This window comes from Podarcis cretensis (genome assembly GCF_951804945.1).
Source record: "Podarcis cretensis genome assembly, chromosome: 10".
NCBI classification, from domain to species: domain Eukaryota; kingdom Metazoa; phylum Chordata; class Lepidosauria; order Squamata; family Lacertidae; genus Podarcis; species Podarcis cretensis.
In genome coordinates this window covers 1,533,880-1,551,594 of record NC_137179.1, presented here as the reverse complement: position 1 = coordinate 1,551,594, position 17,715 = coordinate 1,533,880, and the positions used below count along the sequence as shown (strand labels likewise).

The window sequence follows — 17,715 nt, the reverse complement described above, 5'->3', positions numbered from 1 at the left end:
AGGGTTGATGGGTTTGTAGGGTGTCAACTGTTAAAGTTCTTCCTGTCCATGAGTCTGTAGATGTAGGATTCCACTAGGACTGAACCTCTACCTACTTTCCTGACATTTATATGGTTTGTCTTTTGTGTGAGTTTGTTGACATAAATCAAGGCTTCTACTCTGACTGAAGCTCCTTCCACAGTCCATACATTTAAACAGTTTCTGCCCTGTGTGTCTGCTGATGTGTTCTAAGATTTCCATTCTGACTGAAGCTCTTTCCACACTCCATACATTTAAATCATTTCTTACTGATGTGAGTCTGTTGATGTACTCTCAGGTTTCCACTATAACTGAAGCTCTTTCCACACTCCATACATTTAAATGGCTTCTCTCCTGTGTGAGTCTGTTGATGTTGTCCAAGGCCTGCATCGTAACTAAAGCTCTTTCCACACTCCATAAATCTAAATGATTTCTCACCTGTGTGAGTTTGATGGTGTAAAATTAGGTGCGCCTTTTGACTAAAGCTCTTTCCACACTCCATGCATTTAAATGGTTTATCTCCTGTGTGAGTCCGTTGATGTTGTCTAAGGCCTGCATCGTAACGAAAGCTCTTTCCACACACCATGCATTTAAATGGTTTCTCCCCTGTGTGAGTCCGTTGATGTGATCTAAGGCTTGTATTGGAACTGAAGCTCTTTCCACACACCACACATTTATAAGGTTTCTCCCCTGTGTGAGTCCGTGCATGTAACTTAAGGTGTGCCATCTGACTGAAGTTCTTCCCACAGTCCATACATTCATATGGTTTCTCCCCTGTGTGAGTCCGTTGATGTGATCTAAGGCTTCCACTATCACTAAAACTCTTTCCACACTCCATGCATTTAAATGGTTTCTCCCCTGTGTGAGTCAGTTGATGTTGTCTAAGGCTTGAATTGATACTGAAGCTCCTTCCACACTCCATACATTTAAATGGTTTCTCTCCTGTGTGAGTCCGTTGATGTTGTCTAAGGCCTGCATCGTAACTAAAGCTCTTTCCACACTCCATACATCTAAATAGTTTCTCACCTGTGTGAGTTTGATGGTGTATAATTAGGTGCACATTTTGACTAAAGCTCTTTCCACACTCCATGCATTTAAATGGTTTATCTCCTGTGTGAGTCCGTTGATGTTGTCTAATGCCTGCATTGTATCTAAAGCTCTTTCCACACACCATGCATTTAAATGGTTTCTCCCCTGTGTGAGTCCGTTGATGTGATCTAAGCTCTCCACTCTGACTGAAGCTGTTTCCACACTCCATACATTGAAATGGTTTCTCCCCTGTATGAGTCCGTTGATGTATTCTAAGGTTTCCAATCTGAATGAAGCTCTTTCCACACTCCATACATCTAAATGGTTTCTCACCTGTGTGAGTTTGATGGTGTAAAATTAGGTGCGCATTTTGACTAAAGCTCTTTCCACACTCCATGCATTTAAATGGTTTCTCCCCTGTGTGAATCCGTTGATGTTGTCTAAGGTTTGAATTGATACTGAAGCTCTTTCCACACTCCATACATTTAAATGGTTTCTCTCCTGTGTGAATATGTTCATGTTTTCTAAGGGTTCCACCATCACTAAAGCTCTTTCCACACTCCATGCATTTAAACGGTTTCTCCCCTGTATGTGTACGTTGATGTATTCTAAGGTTTCCAATCTGACTGAAGCTCTTCCCACACTCCATACATTCATATGGTTTCTCCCCTGTGTGAGTCCGTTGATGTGATCTAAGGGTTGCATTGGAACTGAAGCTCTTCCCACACTCCATACATTCATATGGTTTCTCCCCTGTGTGAGTCCGTTGATGTGATCTAAGGGTTGCATAGTAACTGAAGCTCTTCCCACACTCCATACATTCATATGGTTTCTCCCCTGTGTGTGTCCGTTGATGTGATCTAAGGCTTGTATTGCAACTGAAGCTCTTTCCACACTCCACACATTTATAAGGTTTCTCCCCTGTGTGAGTCCGTGCATGTAACTTAAGGTGTGCCATCTGACTGAAGTTCTTCCCACAGTCCATACATTCATATGGTTTCTCCCCTGTGTGAGTCCGTTGATGTGATCTAAGGGTTGCATTGGAACTGAAGCTCTTTCCACACTCCACACATTTAAATGGTTTCTCCCCTGTGTGAGTCCGTTGATGTATTCTAAGTGTATCTCTTCGTCGGAAACTCATCCCACACTCCATACATTCATATGGTTTCTCCCCTGTGTGAGTCCGTTGATGTGATCTAAGGCTTGTATTGGAACTGAAGCTCTTTCCACACTCCACACATTTATAAGGTTTCTCCCCTGTGTGAGTCCGTGCATGTAACTTAAGGTGTGCCATCTGACTGAAGTTCTTCCCACAGTCCATACATTCATATGGTTTCTCCCCTGTGTGAGTCCGTTGGTGTAATTTAAGTTGTCCACTCTCACTGAAGCTCTTCCCACACTCCCTGCATTTGAATCCTTTCTTACCCATGGGAGTCTGCTGATGTGTTCTAGGTTTTTCACTATCAGTGAAACTCTTTCCACACTTCAAATCCTTAAAAGGTTTCTCTCCTGTGAGTTTGTTGATGTGAGCTATGTGTGCTCATTCAGTGAAGCATATCCCACATTTCGCACATTTCAATGTCTATTCCTAATGAAATGAAAGGTTCCCCGTCCCCTGGAATTTTGACATTCTTCTGTATCACCTTCTTCAGAGTGGGCAGAGAGGAAGTCCTTTTTGGATTTCAAGGAAAAGAACAAAGAGAAAAGAACAAATCAATCACCATTTGCCCCTTCTCTTATTTCAACATCTCCAACATTCCCCCGCTTCCTACCCATGTCCCCAATTTTTAGGAAATAATAATAATAATAATAATAATAATAATAATAATTTATTATTTATACCCTGCCTGTCAGGGAACTGACATCAGAGCGAGAGGTGGAGGCAAGGCTCCAAAGCGATGCAGGAGAGAGGACCAGCAGGGGGGAAGGAATTCAGCGTAACACCAGTAGAGAAGGGAGGGAGATGGAGGATTCGGAGAGAGGTCTTCAAGACTCTTCACCCGAGACTAGTGGAGAGAGCACGGGCACGCCTCTGCCTACTCCTTCCTTGAGCAGAAGAGTCCCACGCAGGGAGAATAGGCGGAGACCTGGCGTCAAACAGCTTCTATGCTGGAAGAGGTTCAAGAAACGCCCACTGATGGATTCTGCAAGCGACTGAACAGCCACGGAGTGAGGGCTGTCAGCCAAGGCATGGTTAGCCAGGCAATCTAGCCAAAAGTGATGGCAACTTATGCACAAGTAACCCCTTATAACCATTACAGCAATCCGTCAGTCCCTGAAGTTACTTGTGCACAGGCAGGAGACCATGAGTCAGACTGGAGGTGCCAGCGCCGCAGAGCAAGCTGCGAGCGTGCAGGATCTGGTGGAAAGGAACCAGGATTTGCAACAGCGTCTAGCTCTGCTGACGGCGTGGCTGGATGAAAGGCGAGCTCAGGATGCGCAGGTCAGACCCACCCCCGTGGCAAGGAAGGTGCCTGGACTGGTACACAAGTTTGGGGGGAAGCCCCAGGACCATAACGCGTTCCGAACGGAAATAGAGTACGCTTTGGAACTGCAGCATGATGACTTTGCTGATGATGCAGAGAGGGTGGTGTATATCGTGGGGCATCTGCAGGATGGGGCACGTGAATGGGTCAGGCCCCTAATGGCCACGCAGAATGCTGCCATGAGGGACGTTCGGAAGTTCCTTCAGACTTTGGACGCGATGTATTCAAGCCAAGTAGAACAGAATGTGACCCAGCGGGAACTGATGAGGTGCAAGCAGGGGGACCTATCAGTTAGAGACTATTGGTCCAGTTTTGCGATGTTAATGGAGTGGAACCTAAATTCCCCGCCTATACAAATGCTGTTTGAGGAGGGGTTGTCCCCAACTGTGAAGGATGAGCTCTCCCGCATGCAAAGCCCGCAATCTATGGACGAATTGACCAAAGCTGTGCTTGCGATAGGAGCAAGACAGGAAGCGCACGATTTGGAGAGGTGGGAAGGGAGAGGAGAGCGTTGCCCTGACTACCGCATTCCTGAGATGCCAAAGCAGCCTTCCCGGTCCGTTGAGCCAATGGAAATCGATGGAGCGCACACGCGCGAGAGAGGTTTCAAACGCCAGCGAAGGACGCAAGAGGGAGGGAAAGGATGCCAAAAGCACCAAGAAGTGTTTCCTCTGCCAACAGCCAGGACACTTTGCCAGGGCTTGTCCACAAAGAAAGGCTTGGCAATGGATGGTGGGAGCCGCTGGTGGTGAGGAGGAGGGACCAGCGCCCATCATAGACTGTCTCAGCAGCAAGAGGAAGTTCTTCTGGACCGAAAGTGCCCAACAATCCTTTGAAAGACTAAAGAAGGCGTTCGCTTCGGAGGAACAACTCCTGCACGTGGATCTACAGAAGCCAATGAGGCTGGAGACAGACGCATCAGATCAGGCCATTGGAGCGGTGTTGTTGCAGCCGGGGGGGGGGCAGCACGCCAGGAGACTGTGCGCCTTTTTCTCGCGGAAGCTGAGCAAGTCGGAACAAAACTACACGGTGTATGATCGCGAACTGCTTGCAATTTACACAGCCTTTCGGCAGTGGAGAAATCTGCTAGTAGGAGCCCAGCACAAGATACAGGTGTGCACGGACCACAAGAACTTGGAATACTGGAGAACAGCTCGAGTTCTCAACCAGAGACAGATTCGATGGGCACAGGAGTTCTCCAGGTTCTTCTTTGAGATCCGGTACGTGCCGGGAGAAGAGAATGTGAGGGCAGACACCCTGTCCAGGAAGCCGGAGTACACGGAAGGAGAGGGACCGCCGGAAGTGAGACACGTGTTCCCAGAGGAACGATGGGTGTGTGGGGGAGCGTTAGTTGGGAAACGAGAACTAACCGAGCTGATTCGCCACGACGAATCCGCTCAAACCAGAATCAGGGAACTCAGGGAATCGAGGGGAGACCAGGGAGGCTTTGAGGAAAGGGAAGGACTGCTGTACTACAAGGGGGCGATGTACGTACCAGGGGAGACCTTGAGGGAAAGGGTGCTCAAACAGCTTCACGACAACCCAACAGCGGGGTACTTTGGTCAACACAAAACTATGTTGCTGGTTACCAGGGAGTTCTGGTGGCCAAGGGTGAGGGAAGATGTACGAGAGTATGTACGTGGGTGTGGGTACTTCTGGAGGCGGCGCGAACGGCAATGGCTGCCCTCTTCTAACCGCAAAGAGGGAGCTCCGCAGAAACGGGTCGTCCGCTACGGCGAAGCGGAGACCCATATCGGAAAACCACAGGCAGCAAGAGCCTGTGGCCGTGGGACTCGGCGGGCGCCAGAAGCGCCCCCTGAAACGGAGAGGGGACCCCGTAAAGGGTCTCTGAACGTGGAGGGGGTATCGCGGCGCTGTGAGTCGATCGCTATTCCTGTGGAGTGAAGCCGCATAGCCGCTGTCGGTGAGCGCTGACCTTTCTTCCTGGAAACATCTAACTTTGAAAAGCAACAACCCGTGAGTAAGAAAAGACAGTAAGAATTGAAAATAAATTGCTATAAATTTGGCCGAAAGCGGGAAACGTAAACAGGAAGTCCGTCTTCCGCTTCTGCTTAAGATCTAAAGCAAAAGACTTTGATGCTTGGAGCCTTTGAAGAGGCGTTTAAAAACAACTAATCTGTGCATCCATTTAAGCTGCTTTTATGCTAAATCAGGACTTAACTTTTTTAAAGTGACTTATCTCTTTTATAGGGACGCAGGTGGCGCTGTGGGTTAAAGCCTCAGCGCCTAGGGCTTGCTGATCGAAAGGTCGGCGGTTCGAATCCCTGCGGCGGGGTGCGCTCCCGCTGCTCGGTCCCAGCGCCTGCCAACCTAGCAGTTCGAAAGCACCTCCGGGTGCAAGTAGATAAATAGGGACCGCTTACCAGCAGGAAGGTAAACGCCGTTTCCGTGTGCGGCTCTGGCTCGCCAGAGCAGCGATGTCACGCTGGCCACGTGACCCGGAAGTGTCTCCGGACAGCGCTGGCCCCTGGCCTCTTAAGTGAGATGGGCGCACAACCCCAGAGTCTGTCAAGACTGGCCCGTTACGGGCAGGGGTACCTTTACCTTTTACCTTTATCTCTTTTATGGACTGTGTTTTACCTCTTCTCTTGGAACTTACAAATTATACTGAGAAGCCCAGGTAGTGGATCTGCCTGAAAGACAGAACTGTCAGAGTGCAGACTTGGATACTTTGTAATTGGGGTTTGTTACAATCTGAGTTTTTGTGGACTTGCTATATTGAAACATCTCTTCTGGCACTTGTTAGAGACATTGTAGTGCTCTTTAAACCAACTCTGCTAACTGCAAGAAAAATTGAAGGTCCTTTTGGAACTTAATTGGACGGCTGATTAACTGGATTTTAACAATTCGGCTTTTTCCCTCAAGACATATCCGAACTCCCTCTAGAGGCCTTTGGATTTACAGTTGTATGTGGCTTTTCTTTCTCTTTCCTTTCCTCCTATTTAACTGTTTACTCTTTGGGCTGCTGGATTCTCATGGGAACAACTTAGTTTGACCTTGACTTGTAGACAAAACTGGCATGAGTGGCACTGGAAGAACAAGAGCGGCTAGAGCGAAAGCTAGACAAACAACTTCAAATTTAACTTCACAGCCGTGCAGATCATCTGTTCCTACTATTCTGTCAGCTGAAGAAGTAGGAATTGAGCAACCACTGACGAAAGATATGGCTGCAGGAGCATCTGGCTCAGTACTTGAGAAAATCTTGGAAAAACTGGAAGCTTTGGACAAGAAAGCTGATGAACAAACGGCTAAGATTGAACAAAATACAGCCAGTGTAAATAAATTAACTGAACAAGTTGCTTTGAACACCCAATCAATTGGAAGGCTATTTGAGACCACTGCAGAAAACCGCAAATTGGCTGAGGAAGCCAGCCAAAAAGTTGAAGAATTAGAACAAGAGGTAAGACCACTGCACAAACTGGTTGGTGAACAGCAGGCGTATTTGTCTATGATTGAATTGCGGAATCGGGAGAATAATTTGAGATTGAGGTCGATACCAGAACTGGAACAAGGGAATTTAATTGAGTTCCTGACAAAAGAATTTTCCAAGTTTTGGCTTTTGGAGGAAGAAAAGGACTTTAAAATTGTGACTGCTTTTAGACTTGGAAAATCAGCAAGGAAAGATAGGCCCAGAGACTGTTTGATTACTTTGAGATCCAAGGAGGAAAGGGACAAAATATTAGGCCTACATTACGGAAAGTCACAGGACATTTCGGACAAGAGTCGAAATTTACAAAGATATTCCTAAACAACTCTTGGACCTTAGATCCACCTATATTGAATTATCAAAATTGCTGAGGAGTAACTCAATTGTTTTCAGGTGGGAATTTCCCCAAGGATTATCTTTTACATTCAGAGGGAAGAAGGTTAAAATTAAAAAAGCCGAGGACAAAGACAAATTTTTGAGCGTTTACGGAGAGGACCTTCAGAAAGGGATTGAGAGACCTCCAGGGTCTGGATCATTACTTGTACCCCCACCATTGGGACCTGAAGACCCGGAGAAAAAGACACCACCACCAGAGAAATAACAGATTTGTTCAGGATGTCTCTGCAACTCCTAAGCTGGAATATTAATGGCTGCAATTCCCCGGAAAAAAGGAGGAGAATATTCCATATATTGAGAAAAGAAAAATTGGACATTATTTGTTTGCAAGAAACACATGTGACTAGGCTCCATAGAAAAGTGCTAATAAATAAAAGATTAGGACAAGAATTTATCTCTTCGGACCGAGTTAAGAAAAGAGGAGTGGTGATATATGCTAAGGAGAGCCTTTCACCAAAATTCTTATTTAAAGATGAGCAAGGAAGAATTCTGGCAATTGAGATACAAAATCAGGGAGAAAAGTTTTTGATATTAGGAATTTATGCACCAAATGAGGGGAAATCAGAATTTTACAAGAAGCTGCATGAGATAATGCTGGACTATCTGGACTATGATAACATTATTATGATGGGCGATATGAATGGGGTGGCGTCAACCAACATGGATAAGTCTCAAAGCCAAAATGTGACAAAAGATGGCAGACTACCTAAAACTTTTTTTGAACTGACTGACAATATGGACTTGATTGACATTTGGAGGACAAAGAACCCCCTGGGAAGAGAGGGAACATTCTTTTCTGAAGCCCAACTGACATGGACAAGAATCGACCAAATATGGATAACTAGAGGTCTGGCACCTAAGACGAGAAAGGTGGAAATCTGCCCAAAGACCTGCTCCGACCATAACGCGGTAAAGATGGACATGAGACTAATTCCAACCGGCTCCTTTAGATGGAAGATGAATGACAACTTGTTTAGAGATCAGGAGATTACCAAAAAGGCCCAGAAAGCTTTGAAGGACTACTTTGAGATAAATCTGAACACCACGGTGGAAAAAAGAATCATCTGGGATGCAAGTAAAGCGGTTATGAGAGGGTTTCTGATACAACAGAACGCTGTAAAGAAAAGAGCACAAAATGAGAAAAAAGATAAGATTTTGGAGAAAATTAAAGAATGTGAGAAGAAGTTAAGATCGAAACCGAAGTCAAAGGAGATTTTGAAAGAAATTAAATTTTACCAAGCACAATACTCCAAATTGACAAATCAGGAGGTGGAGTGGAAAGTTAAGTTAATGAAACAAAGATCATTTGAATCGGCAAACAAATGTGGAAAACTGCTAGCATGGCAGTTGAAAAAGAGACAAAAACTAAACACGATCACCAATCTAGAGACTGAAGGAAGAAACATTCAGAACCCTGTGGAGATAAGGAAGTGCTTCCAGAGATACTTTAAACAATTATACACTCAAGGGCCTCAAAATGAGGCTGAGATAGAACAATTTTTGATAAAAAATGGACTACCAAGGTTGTCTCAAGAAAATAGATCAATCCTGAACTGTAAAATATCACGACGAGAGATTGAAGCTGCCATTCAGAATATGCAACTGGGCAAGTCTCCAGGACCAGATGGGCTTACCTCCAAATATTACAAGGTACTGAAAGACTACTTGATACATCCATTAATGGAGGTTTGCAATGAGATTATGGAGGGGAAGAAAGCACCGGAAACGTGGAAAGAAGCTTTCATCACATTGATACCTAAATCAGAATTGGAAAAGACACAACTTAAGAATTACCGCCCCATTTCCCTTCTAAATGTGGATTACAAAATTTTTGCAGACATTTTAGCAAACAGATTTAAAAAGGTTTTAAGTGAAGTGATTCACAAAGACCAGGCCGGCTTTCTCCCAGGAAGACATTTGTCTGCTAACACAAGGAACATTATTGACATTTTGGAACTTTTGCAAACAAATATCAATACTAGAGCAGTGTTAATATTTATAGACGCGGAGAAGGCCTTTGACAACATTTCCTGGAAATTTATGAAGAAAAATATGGAAGGGATGGGAGTGGGACGGGAATTTGAAAATGGGATAGAAGCAATATACTCAGAACAAAAGGCTAAACTGATAGTTAACAATGTGGTGACAGAAGAGTTTAAAATTGAAAAAGGAACACGACAAGGTTGCCCCATTTCCCCACTGTTATTTATTTCGGTCCTGGAGGTGCTCCTGAATATGATTAGAGGGGACCGGTTGGTGGAAGGAATCCAGGTCGGAGCGAAACAATACAAACTTAAGGCTTTCGCAGATGACCTAGTTTTGACCTTACAGGAGCCAGAATCTAGTACGAAAAGGGCATTACAATTAATTCAAGACTTTGGTCGGGTGGCGGGTTTCAAATTAAACAAGCAAAAAACTAAGGTATTGGAGAAAAATTTGACAGTTCCAGAGTCAGAAAGGTTTCAGAAGGAGACGGAGTTAAACGTGGTTAAAAAAGTAAAATATCTAGGGGTGAACATAACAGCAAAAAATCTGAGTTTATTTAAGGACAATTATGAAAAGTGCTGGTCAGAAATTAAGAGAGATTTAGAAAGTTGGTCAAGATTGAAACTTTCCTTGATGGGTCGAATTGCTGCTATAAAAATGAATGTATTGCCAAGAATGCTGTTTTTATTTCAGACTTTACAGATTGTGGATAAAATGGAGTGTTTCAGGAAGTGGCAAAGAGACATTTCTAAATTTGTCTGGCAGGGCAAAAAGCCCAGAATTAAGTTTAAAATATTAACTGATGCTAAAGAAAGAGGGGGGTTTGCCCTGCCAGACTTAAGGTTGCATTATGAATCAGCAGCTTTTTGCTGGCTGAAAGATTGGCTGCTCCTTGAAAACACTGATGTGTTAGATTTGGAAGGATTTAACAACGCTTTTGGTTGGCATGCATATCTGTGGTATGACAAGGTTAAGATCCATAAGAATTTCAAGAACCATATTGTAAGGAAAGCAGTGTTTAATGTCTGGACAAAATATAAAGACTTATTAGAAAATAAGACCCCAAGGTGGTTATCACCTATGGAAGCTAAAGCTGTGAAAAGACCCAATATGGAGGTCAAATGGCCGAAATACTGGGAGATATTAGAAAGAGATGGAGACAATTGGAGATTGCAGAGTTTGGAGAAACTAAAAGACAAAGTGCGAGATTGGCTACATTACGCTCAGATTAAAGAGGCTTTTAAACTGGATAAAAAGCTAGGATTCCAGATGGAAAAATCGAAACTGGAAACAGAACTGTTAGAACCTAAGACTAAGGTACTTTCAAGAATGTATAACTTGTTGCTGAGGTGGAATACACAGGATGAAACGGTTAAATCAGCTATGATAAAATGGGCACAGGACATTGGGTATAATATCATGTTTGCTGACTGGGAAAAGTTATGGACCACCGGTATGAAGTTTACGGCATGTAATGCCTTGAAAGAAAACATTATGAAAATGATATATAGGTGGTACATGACCCCAGTCAAGCTAGCAAAAATATATCACCTGTCAGATAATAAGTGTTGGAAATGTAAGGAAACTGAAGGAACGTTCTTTCACCTCTGGTGGACTTGCCCCAGGGTTAAGGCCTTCTGGGAAATGATATATAACGAGCTGAAAAAGGTATTTAAGTATACCTTCCCTAAGAAACCAGAGGCCTTCCGTTGGGGCATTGTTGGCCAGAGGGTGTTAAAGAATGATCGAACATTTTTCATGTATGCGACAACAGCAGCAAGGATACTTGTCGCTAAATATTGGAAAACTCAAGATTTGCCCACGCTGGAAGAATGGCAGATGCAACTGATGGACTACATGGAGCTAGCAGAAATGACTGGCAGAATCCGAGACCTGGGAGAGGAAGCAGTGGAAGAGGACTGGAAGAAATTCAAGGACTACCTACAAAAACACTGTAAACTATATGAGTGCTAAGAAGGATGAGGGATTTGAAAATAACAGGGCACCATAAAATTTGGTGAAAAAACTATGAAAATGAGTGAATTTTATGAGAAAAATAAATTTTGAATAAATTTTGAATAAATATTATGGTAAGATCAGATATTTAAGACCTAGATAAAAATATTCAAAGTTAGGGACAAAACATTGGAAAAGTGTACAATAAGAATGGAAATAAGGTGACAAATTGCTGGTTAAAGTTTTATAAATTTGGAAAGCAGGAGCAAGAGACGTGAGGAAGTCCAAAAAATGAAGAAAAGTTGGTTATTGTACGATGCTAAATTTTATGTTTGTTTTTCTTTTTCTGTTTGTTCTTTGATATGCTGTTTTTCTTCTCTATTGCTATAAAAAAACCTCTTAATAATAATAATAATAAAAAAGAGAGTATGTACGTGGGTGTGACCGCTGTCAACGGGCTAAAGGGGAGAGGGCTGCCCCGGCAGGGTTGCTGGAACCCTTACCCACACCAGGAAGACCCTGGGAGGTGGTATCTATCGATTTTATGACAGATTTGCCCAAGTCTAGAGGGAAGACAGCAGTCATGGTAGTAGTGGATCTGCTAACCAAAATGTGCCACTTCATAGCTTGCTCACATGCAGTAACGGCAGAGGAAACGGCCAGGCTGTTTGTTGACCACATCTTCAGGCTGCATGGAGCTCCTTCGAGAGTCATCTCAGACCGCGGGAAACAATTTACCTCGAGGTTCTGGAGGAGGCTCATGAACTTATTGCAGGTGGAGGTGGGATTCTCGACAGCGAGACACCCGGAGACCAACGGGCAAGCAGAGAGAGCGAACAGTATTTTACAGAAATACCTGTGCTGCTACATCGAGAGACAGAACAATTGGGTAGAGAGACTAGCGCTGGCCGAATTTGCGTACAATAACGCTGAGCATGTGTCTATGGGGATGAGCCCGTTCATGGCTAATTATGGGTGTCACCCCAGGGCCTTTCCCAGGAGGGGGGAGGAAGGGGGGAGCGTGCCTGCAGCAGAACAGTTTGTGGAAGAAATGGAGGCCCTGCACCAGCAACTTAAGATGAACTTGGAAAGGGCCAAGGAAGTTTACAAGAGGCAAGCAGACAAGCGTCGCCGGGAAGGGGAGATTATAAGGGTGGGGGACCAGGTGTGGTTGTCCACCCAAGGGCTATCCTTTAAGGGAGGGTGCAAGAAGCTATGGCCAAAACGGCTAGGACCCTTTGAGGTAGCGCAGCAATTGAACCCTGTGGCATTCAGGCTCAAGTTGCCAGACAGCATGAAAATCCACCCGGTGTTTCATAGTTCCCTACTCTCACTGTACAGGGGGGAACGGGAGTTACGGGGGGAAGGGGGAGAAGGTTTCACACACCCGCAAGTAGAGGAGACGGAACTTCTGGGAAACTTTCTTTTATATATTTGGCTATTTCTGAGTAACATTTGTGAAATAATAGACTGTGGCGGAAAGGAAATAATTGGCTTTAGTAGAAAGATTTGAAGATAAGTATAAATATAATTTAAAGTCTAAATTTAAAGGTATATGGTTTTGAAAGTAAAGATAAAGTTAAAGGTAATATTGATAAATTTGAAATAGATTGTTAAGATAAATTATTCTTTTTTTTTGATAAATATGGGAAGAATTTGCTGAAACAATGATTAAATTGGAATACAAAAAAGGGAGGTATGAGGACGTCTAAGACACAAGATAATGAAATGAAGTTATTTTGAATCTTGTATACTTTTTTCTCTTTTTCTTTTTTCTTTTTTCTTTTGCCCTTTTTCTGTTTTTGTTTGTTTATGCTTTAAATGTTTTTGTATCTTGAAAATTTGAATAAATATTATTTTTTTTAAAAAAAAGGACAATCTACAGAAACATTGTAAAATTAATGAATGTTAGGATGATGTTGGACAGAAATTAAGTGGTTCCCAGCTGTAATGTTTAAGAGAATATGAAAAAAAAAAGGTTGAGAAATAAGTTATAATTAATGGTGAGGATTTGCTGAGCTAATAACTTGAATTGGAATACAAAAAGGGGAGGTGTGAGGAGGTCTGGGAAATAAGTTAAAAGAAAATAAGCAATTGAAATTTTATGTGTTTTTAATTCTTTTTAGTTTTGTATTTTTGTACTTTTGTTATTTTTTGTTATTTTTGGTTTCTGTACTATTTTTGAAATGCTAATAAATATTCTTTAAGAAAAAAAAACACCAGTCAATAGCCCTGGTTAACTCCACATTCCAGCAGGCCACCAGGGAATCAGCTGAAAGGCCATCAACATGGGATAAAGCATCCCCAACCATTCTCTGGAAACCATTTGGATCCATTATGTGGTGGAAGCGGACCATCCAAATCGGTCCCACCTCCCTTCAGAGGGGAAGGGTCGCAGAGAAGTCCAGTTGCACCAGGAAGTGATCTGACCATGGGACTTCTTTTGTTTTGCTTTTACCTAGTGTCAGATCATGAACATCCATAGAGGTAAACACACTAGGTCCAAGGCATGTCCGCGGCTATGGGTTGAGCCAGACTTATTCAGGGACAGCCCCATGGAGGCCATGCTTTCCACGAAGTCCCAAGCGGCCCCTTGTAAGGTCGTGTCGGCATGGATGTTAAAATCCCCTAGGACAACCAAACTAGGTGTCTCCAGGAGAACATCCGCCACGACCTGAAGCAGCTCGGGCAGGGAATCCTTGGTGCAGCGGGGAGGTCGGTACACCAAAAGCAATCCTGTACTGCCCCTATTGCCCAACTTCCAGAACATGCACTCAGAAAACTGGGTCTTCCCAATAGGACGCCTGGTGCAAACTAATGACTAAAAATCACTGCAACCCCCCCTCCCCGCCAACAAGGCCTGGGTTGCTGTGCGTAAGAGAAACCTGGTGGGCAAGCAGCAGCAAGGACAGGCCCATCTGCTTCATCCAACCAAGCCTCTGTCACATATGCCAGGTCAAGTCCTCCATCCACGATCAAGTCACAGATCACAGTGGTTTTATGGATCATTGACCTGGCATTGCACAGCAGCACCTTCAGGTCATGTGGGTATCCCTTGTTGATTCCAGTATCCGTCCGCTGAAGACCAGACCTAGAGGCAGGGATAGTCCTCAAACAATGACTAAGCCCGCTTCCTCGGTAATGACGTGGTCTGGTCTTAGTGTAACTCCTCCTCCTACCCGTGATCACTGAGATCGGTTGCCCCAGTACACACACACACACACACCCCGTGGAACTTGCCCCAGCCATTTTGTTTGTTGGGACCCACTCCCAGGCAGCCCTGACCCCTCCCCTTAAAATCAAATTAAAACCTATACAAAAAACAATCTAACAAAACAATAAAACAAAAAAAAAGAATGTTACAAACACACCATAATTAAATTAAACAAATTCCCACACCCAACTAAACACCCACCCCACCCCCTCTTACGCACAGCAAATGAAAAAGCAATGTCATCAAATGATAGTAATGCAGCCGCAACCGTTCATAATCCTCACTCATCGTTAATAAAGCAGCATGATCTTGGAATGCAGCCTTTTCAAATCAATTGTTTCCTCACAGGAAAGGCATCTGCTCTCTGTCCATGAGCAGGCCCTCTCTTTCTCTGGTCCATCGTTCCTTTGGTCATTCTCCATCCTCTGCACCATAAAGACACTGAGATCCAGCGCCAAGGGCCTTCTGGCAGTTCCCTCATTGTGAGAAGTGAGGTTACAGGGAACCAGACAGAGGGCCTTCTTGGTTGTGGCGCCCACCCTGTGGAACACCCTCCCTTCAGATGTGAAGGAAATAAGCAGCTATCTTATCTTTAAAAGACATCTGAAGGCAGCCCTGTTTAGGGAAGTTTTTAATATTTAACGCTGTACTGTTTTAAACATTTGATTGGGAGCTGCCCAGAGTGGCTGGGGAAACTCAGCCAGATGGGCGGGGTATAAATAATAAATTATTATGATTATATTATTATAATCCTCCATCCAGCCCTGTTTCCACCTCTAGATCTTCATGAGTCACCTTCACAGTCCCAATGGCCTCAAGAGGTCCAAGTGGACCATTTTGGGAGACCCAGGTCTTCCTCTTTTCCAGGGACTGTGGTCTGGGTCAGTCAAAGAACTAGTGACAAGGCTTGGTGCTTGGGGTCAGCTGAATGGGTGCTCAGGGAAGCTCCGGTTCTTGGAGATGGACCTCCATCTACATGCCTCACATTGCATGGAGAGAGCAGGAGAAGCAGAAGGAAAGCAGCTGGCAAATGGGAAACACCCCACCCCAATGGTTCTTTATAATGTTGATGTGCTGCCTGATCTCGAGCCCTTCTTCTGACACAGGACTATCCTAATCTGGCACTGACAAAGCTGGATATTCAAGGCAAAGAGATAACTGTGCTTAATGAAAAGTTCAACCTTGTAACACTGTCCTAAAGGATCTTCACTCGCTCTCAGTGCATTTCGGAGCACAAGTCAAACTGTTTGTGCTGATCTTTAAATTGTCATGGTTGCATCTTTCAGGCAAGAAAAGTATTCATCTGACATATAGAGATCATTCCTAGTCTATCGGTTCAAGAAGTTTCTGGTGGTTTCACTCTGTGTGATTCAAAGTTGGTGTTTTCTCCAGCTGGAACATTTTACCTGATAAGGGAGTTTCCTTTCTGCTGAGAGCAGGGGGTGGGATGAGTTGTTATGAGATTATGCTGAACCTTCCTTGTTTTGGGGACCAGAAGAAGCTGGCTTAAACTGGAGTGAGCCAAGCTTGTTATCCAGTCCCAAGGTTACTCTGGCACTGAATTGTTTATAAATCACAGTCTTGAAAGGCGCCTGGTCCCACTTCCTGTTCTGCTATTCTCTACTCTGCTTGTGTCTTTCTTACCCGAGTGCTCTTTTGCTATGCTGTGTTAGGGTTTTACTGTAAATTCAGTTTTTGGATTGTCATGCTTCTTTGCCTTCTGTACTAAATTTATCTGCTGAATGGATTTTTTGCTGCCTCTGAGTGTTTTTTCCTACTCTGCTAACGATATGTCAGTCTTGGAGATCATTATGGAGGAGCAAGATCTGCGACCTAAAGCCCTCAACCACCTTGGCCCTGTAGACCTGAAGGAGCGTCTCCACCCCCATCCTTCACTCTGAACACTGAGGTCCTCCTCTGAGGGTCTTCTGCTGGTTCCCTCCCTGCGAGAAGTGAGGGTACAGGGAAGCAGGCAGAGGGCCTTCTCGGTGGTGGCGCCCGCCCTGTGGATCGCCATCCCTTCAGAGGTCAAGGAAATGAACAACTACCTGACATTTGGAAGACAGCAGAAGGTAGACCTGTGTCAGGAGGTTTATAATGTTTGATGTTTTCCTGTCTTTTATATGTGCTGTAACCTGCCCAGAGTGGCTGCGGAAACCCAACCAGGTGGGCAGGGTATAAATACTACAATAATTCTTATCATATTGTGATTTTTTTGTAGTTATTTTGGAATTTGTACTGCAATATTAGCTCACAAAATGTTATGGGTGGAGAAAAACACAGGGTTGCCATAAACTATAATCCCACCCACGAACGCTCATTCACATACATTCTGTAAATTTGGGAAGGTCACACACCTCACCTGTGCTAATACTGGCAGTCTTTGGCCTGCACAGGCACACCCGGTGTGTAGAGCCTCCAGCCCCAGGCACTGTCTATCATGAAAATGGGTCCTTTGACTGGGAAGATTCATGCAGTCGCTGTCATCGGATGCTGATGGATAGTATCTCAGCTTGTCAGTCCCTCTGACATTGCCTACGAAGAATAAGAGGAACAGAAATGCTTTTGAGGTGCAACTTCTCTATCAGCCCTGAGAGCCATTCCACGGACTCTGCACCCCTGTTTCTGATGACAGGTGTACATTATCCTCATCCTCAGCGGAAAAGACAATAAAGATGGAAGCCTGAGAGAGAGGAAAAGGTTTCTGGCTGCTTCCTGGGTGGGATTGCGGAAACCAAGAGCCGCTTCTGAGAAGGCCTCCCCCCTCCCCTCTTCCTCTGGGGATTTCCTCTCCTCTCCAGGGGACCAGAGGTTGGACTGGGCAGAATCGCTGTGTCTGGACAGGGCAGGGGCTTATGGGGTGGGAAGAGGAGGGAGATTGCAGGAAGGAAGAGGTGGGGGACTGGACCCCCACTTTCTAGGGATCCCTCTCTGGTCGTCTTAAAGGGGGGGCATTCCTGGGCGGGAGAGAGAGGCCAAGGCGGCCCCTCCGGAGAGTCCCCAAGGAAGCCACGATGGAGACGGGCCCCCCAAGGACTGGTCTCCCTCCCCCCTATTCTGAGCTTGCTTGCCCCCTCCTCCCCTGCCCTTGCCCCCCTCCCATCCCGGAGTCTCCCCTGCACCCAGACGCCCCCTTGGCCCGGCTCACCCCTCGCCCTGCGCCCCCCATCTCTCCGTCCCTA

General features: G+C 44.8%; 3 protein-coding genes and 2 long non-coding RNA genes across 5 annotated transcripts in view; 1 reads left to right on the top strand and 4 right to left on the bottom strand.

The window, feature by feature from the left end:
- The window catches only part of LOC307225251 (uncharacterized protein), a gene marked incomplete at its 5' end in the record, with an annotated part of 106,429 nt that overhangs the window by 30,323 nt on the left and 58,391 nt on the right, over positions 1-17,715 (bottom strand). The window lies entirely within an intron of this gene.
- The window catches only part of LOC307225290, a 51,232-nt gene that overhangs the window by 5,152 nt on the left and 28,365 nt on the right, over positions 1-17,715 (bottom strand). Inside the window, exon 2 of the long non-coding RNA XR_013842825.1 lies at positions 16,896-17,068. This is a non-coding gene — a long non-coding RNA (uncharacterized lncRNA). The remainder of the gene's footprint in view (positions 1-16,895; positions 17,069-17,715) is intronic.
- Positions 1-17,715, bottom strand: part of LOC307224830 (uncharacterized protein) — a gene marked incomplete at its 3' end in the record, with an annotated part of 32,456 nt that overhangs the window by 340 nt on the left and 14,401 nt on the right. Inside the window, exon 2 of the mRNA XM_079991956.1 lies at positions 684-2,718. Within this exon, the coding sequence (XP_079848082.1) occupies positions 684-2,476 (1,793 nt within the window). The 5' untranslated portion in view covers positions 2,477-2,718. The remainder of the gene's footprint in view (positions 1-683; positions 2,719-17,715) is intronic.
- LOC307225306 overlaps positions 1-17,715 on the top strand; it is a 167,030-nt gene that overhangs the window by 142,315 nt on the left and 7,000 nt on the right. The window lies entirely within an intron of this gene.
- Positions 1-17,715, bottom strand: part of LOC307225051 (uncharacterized protein) — a 41,149-nt gene that overhangs the window by 23,121 nt on the left and 313 nt on the right. The window lies entirely within an intron of this gene.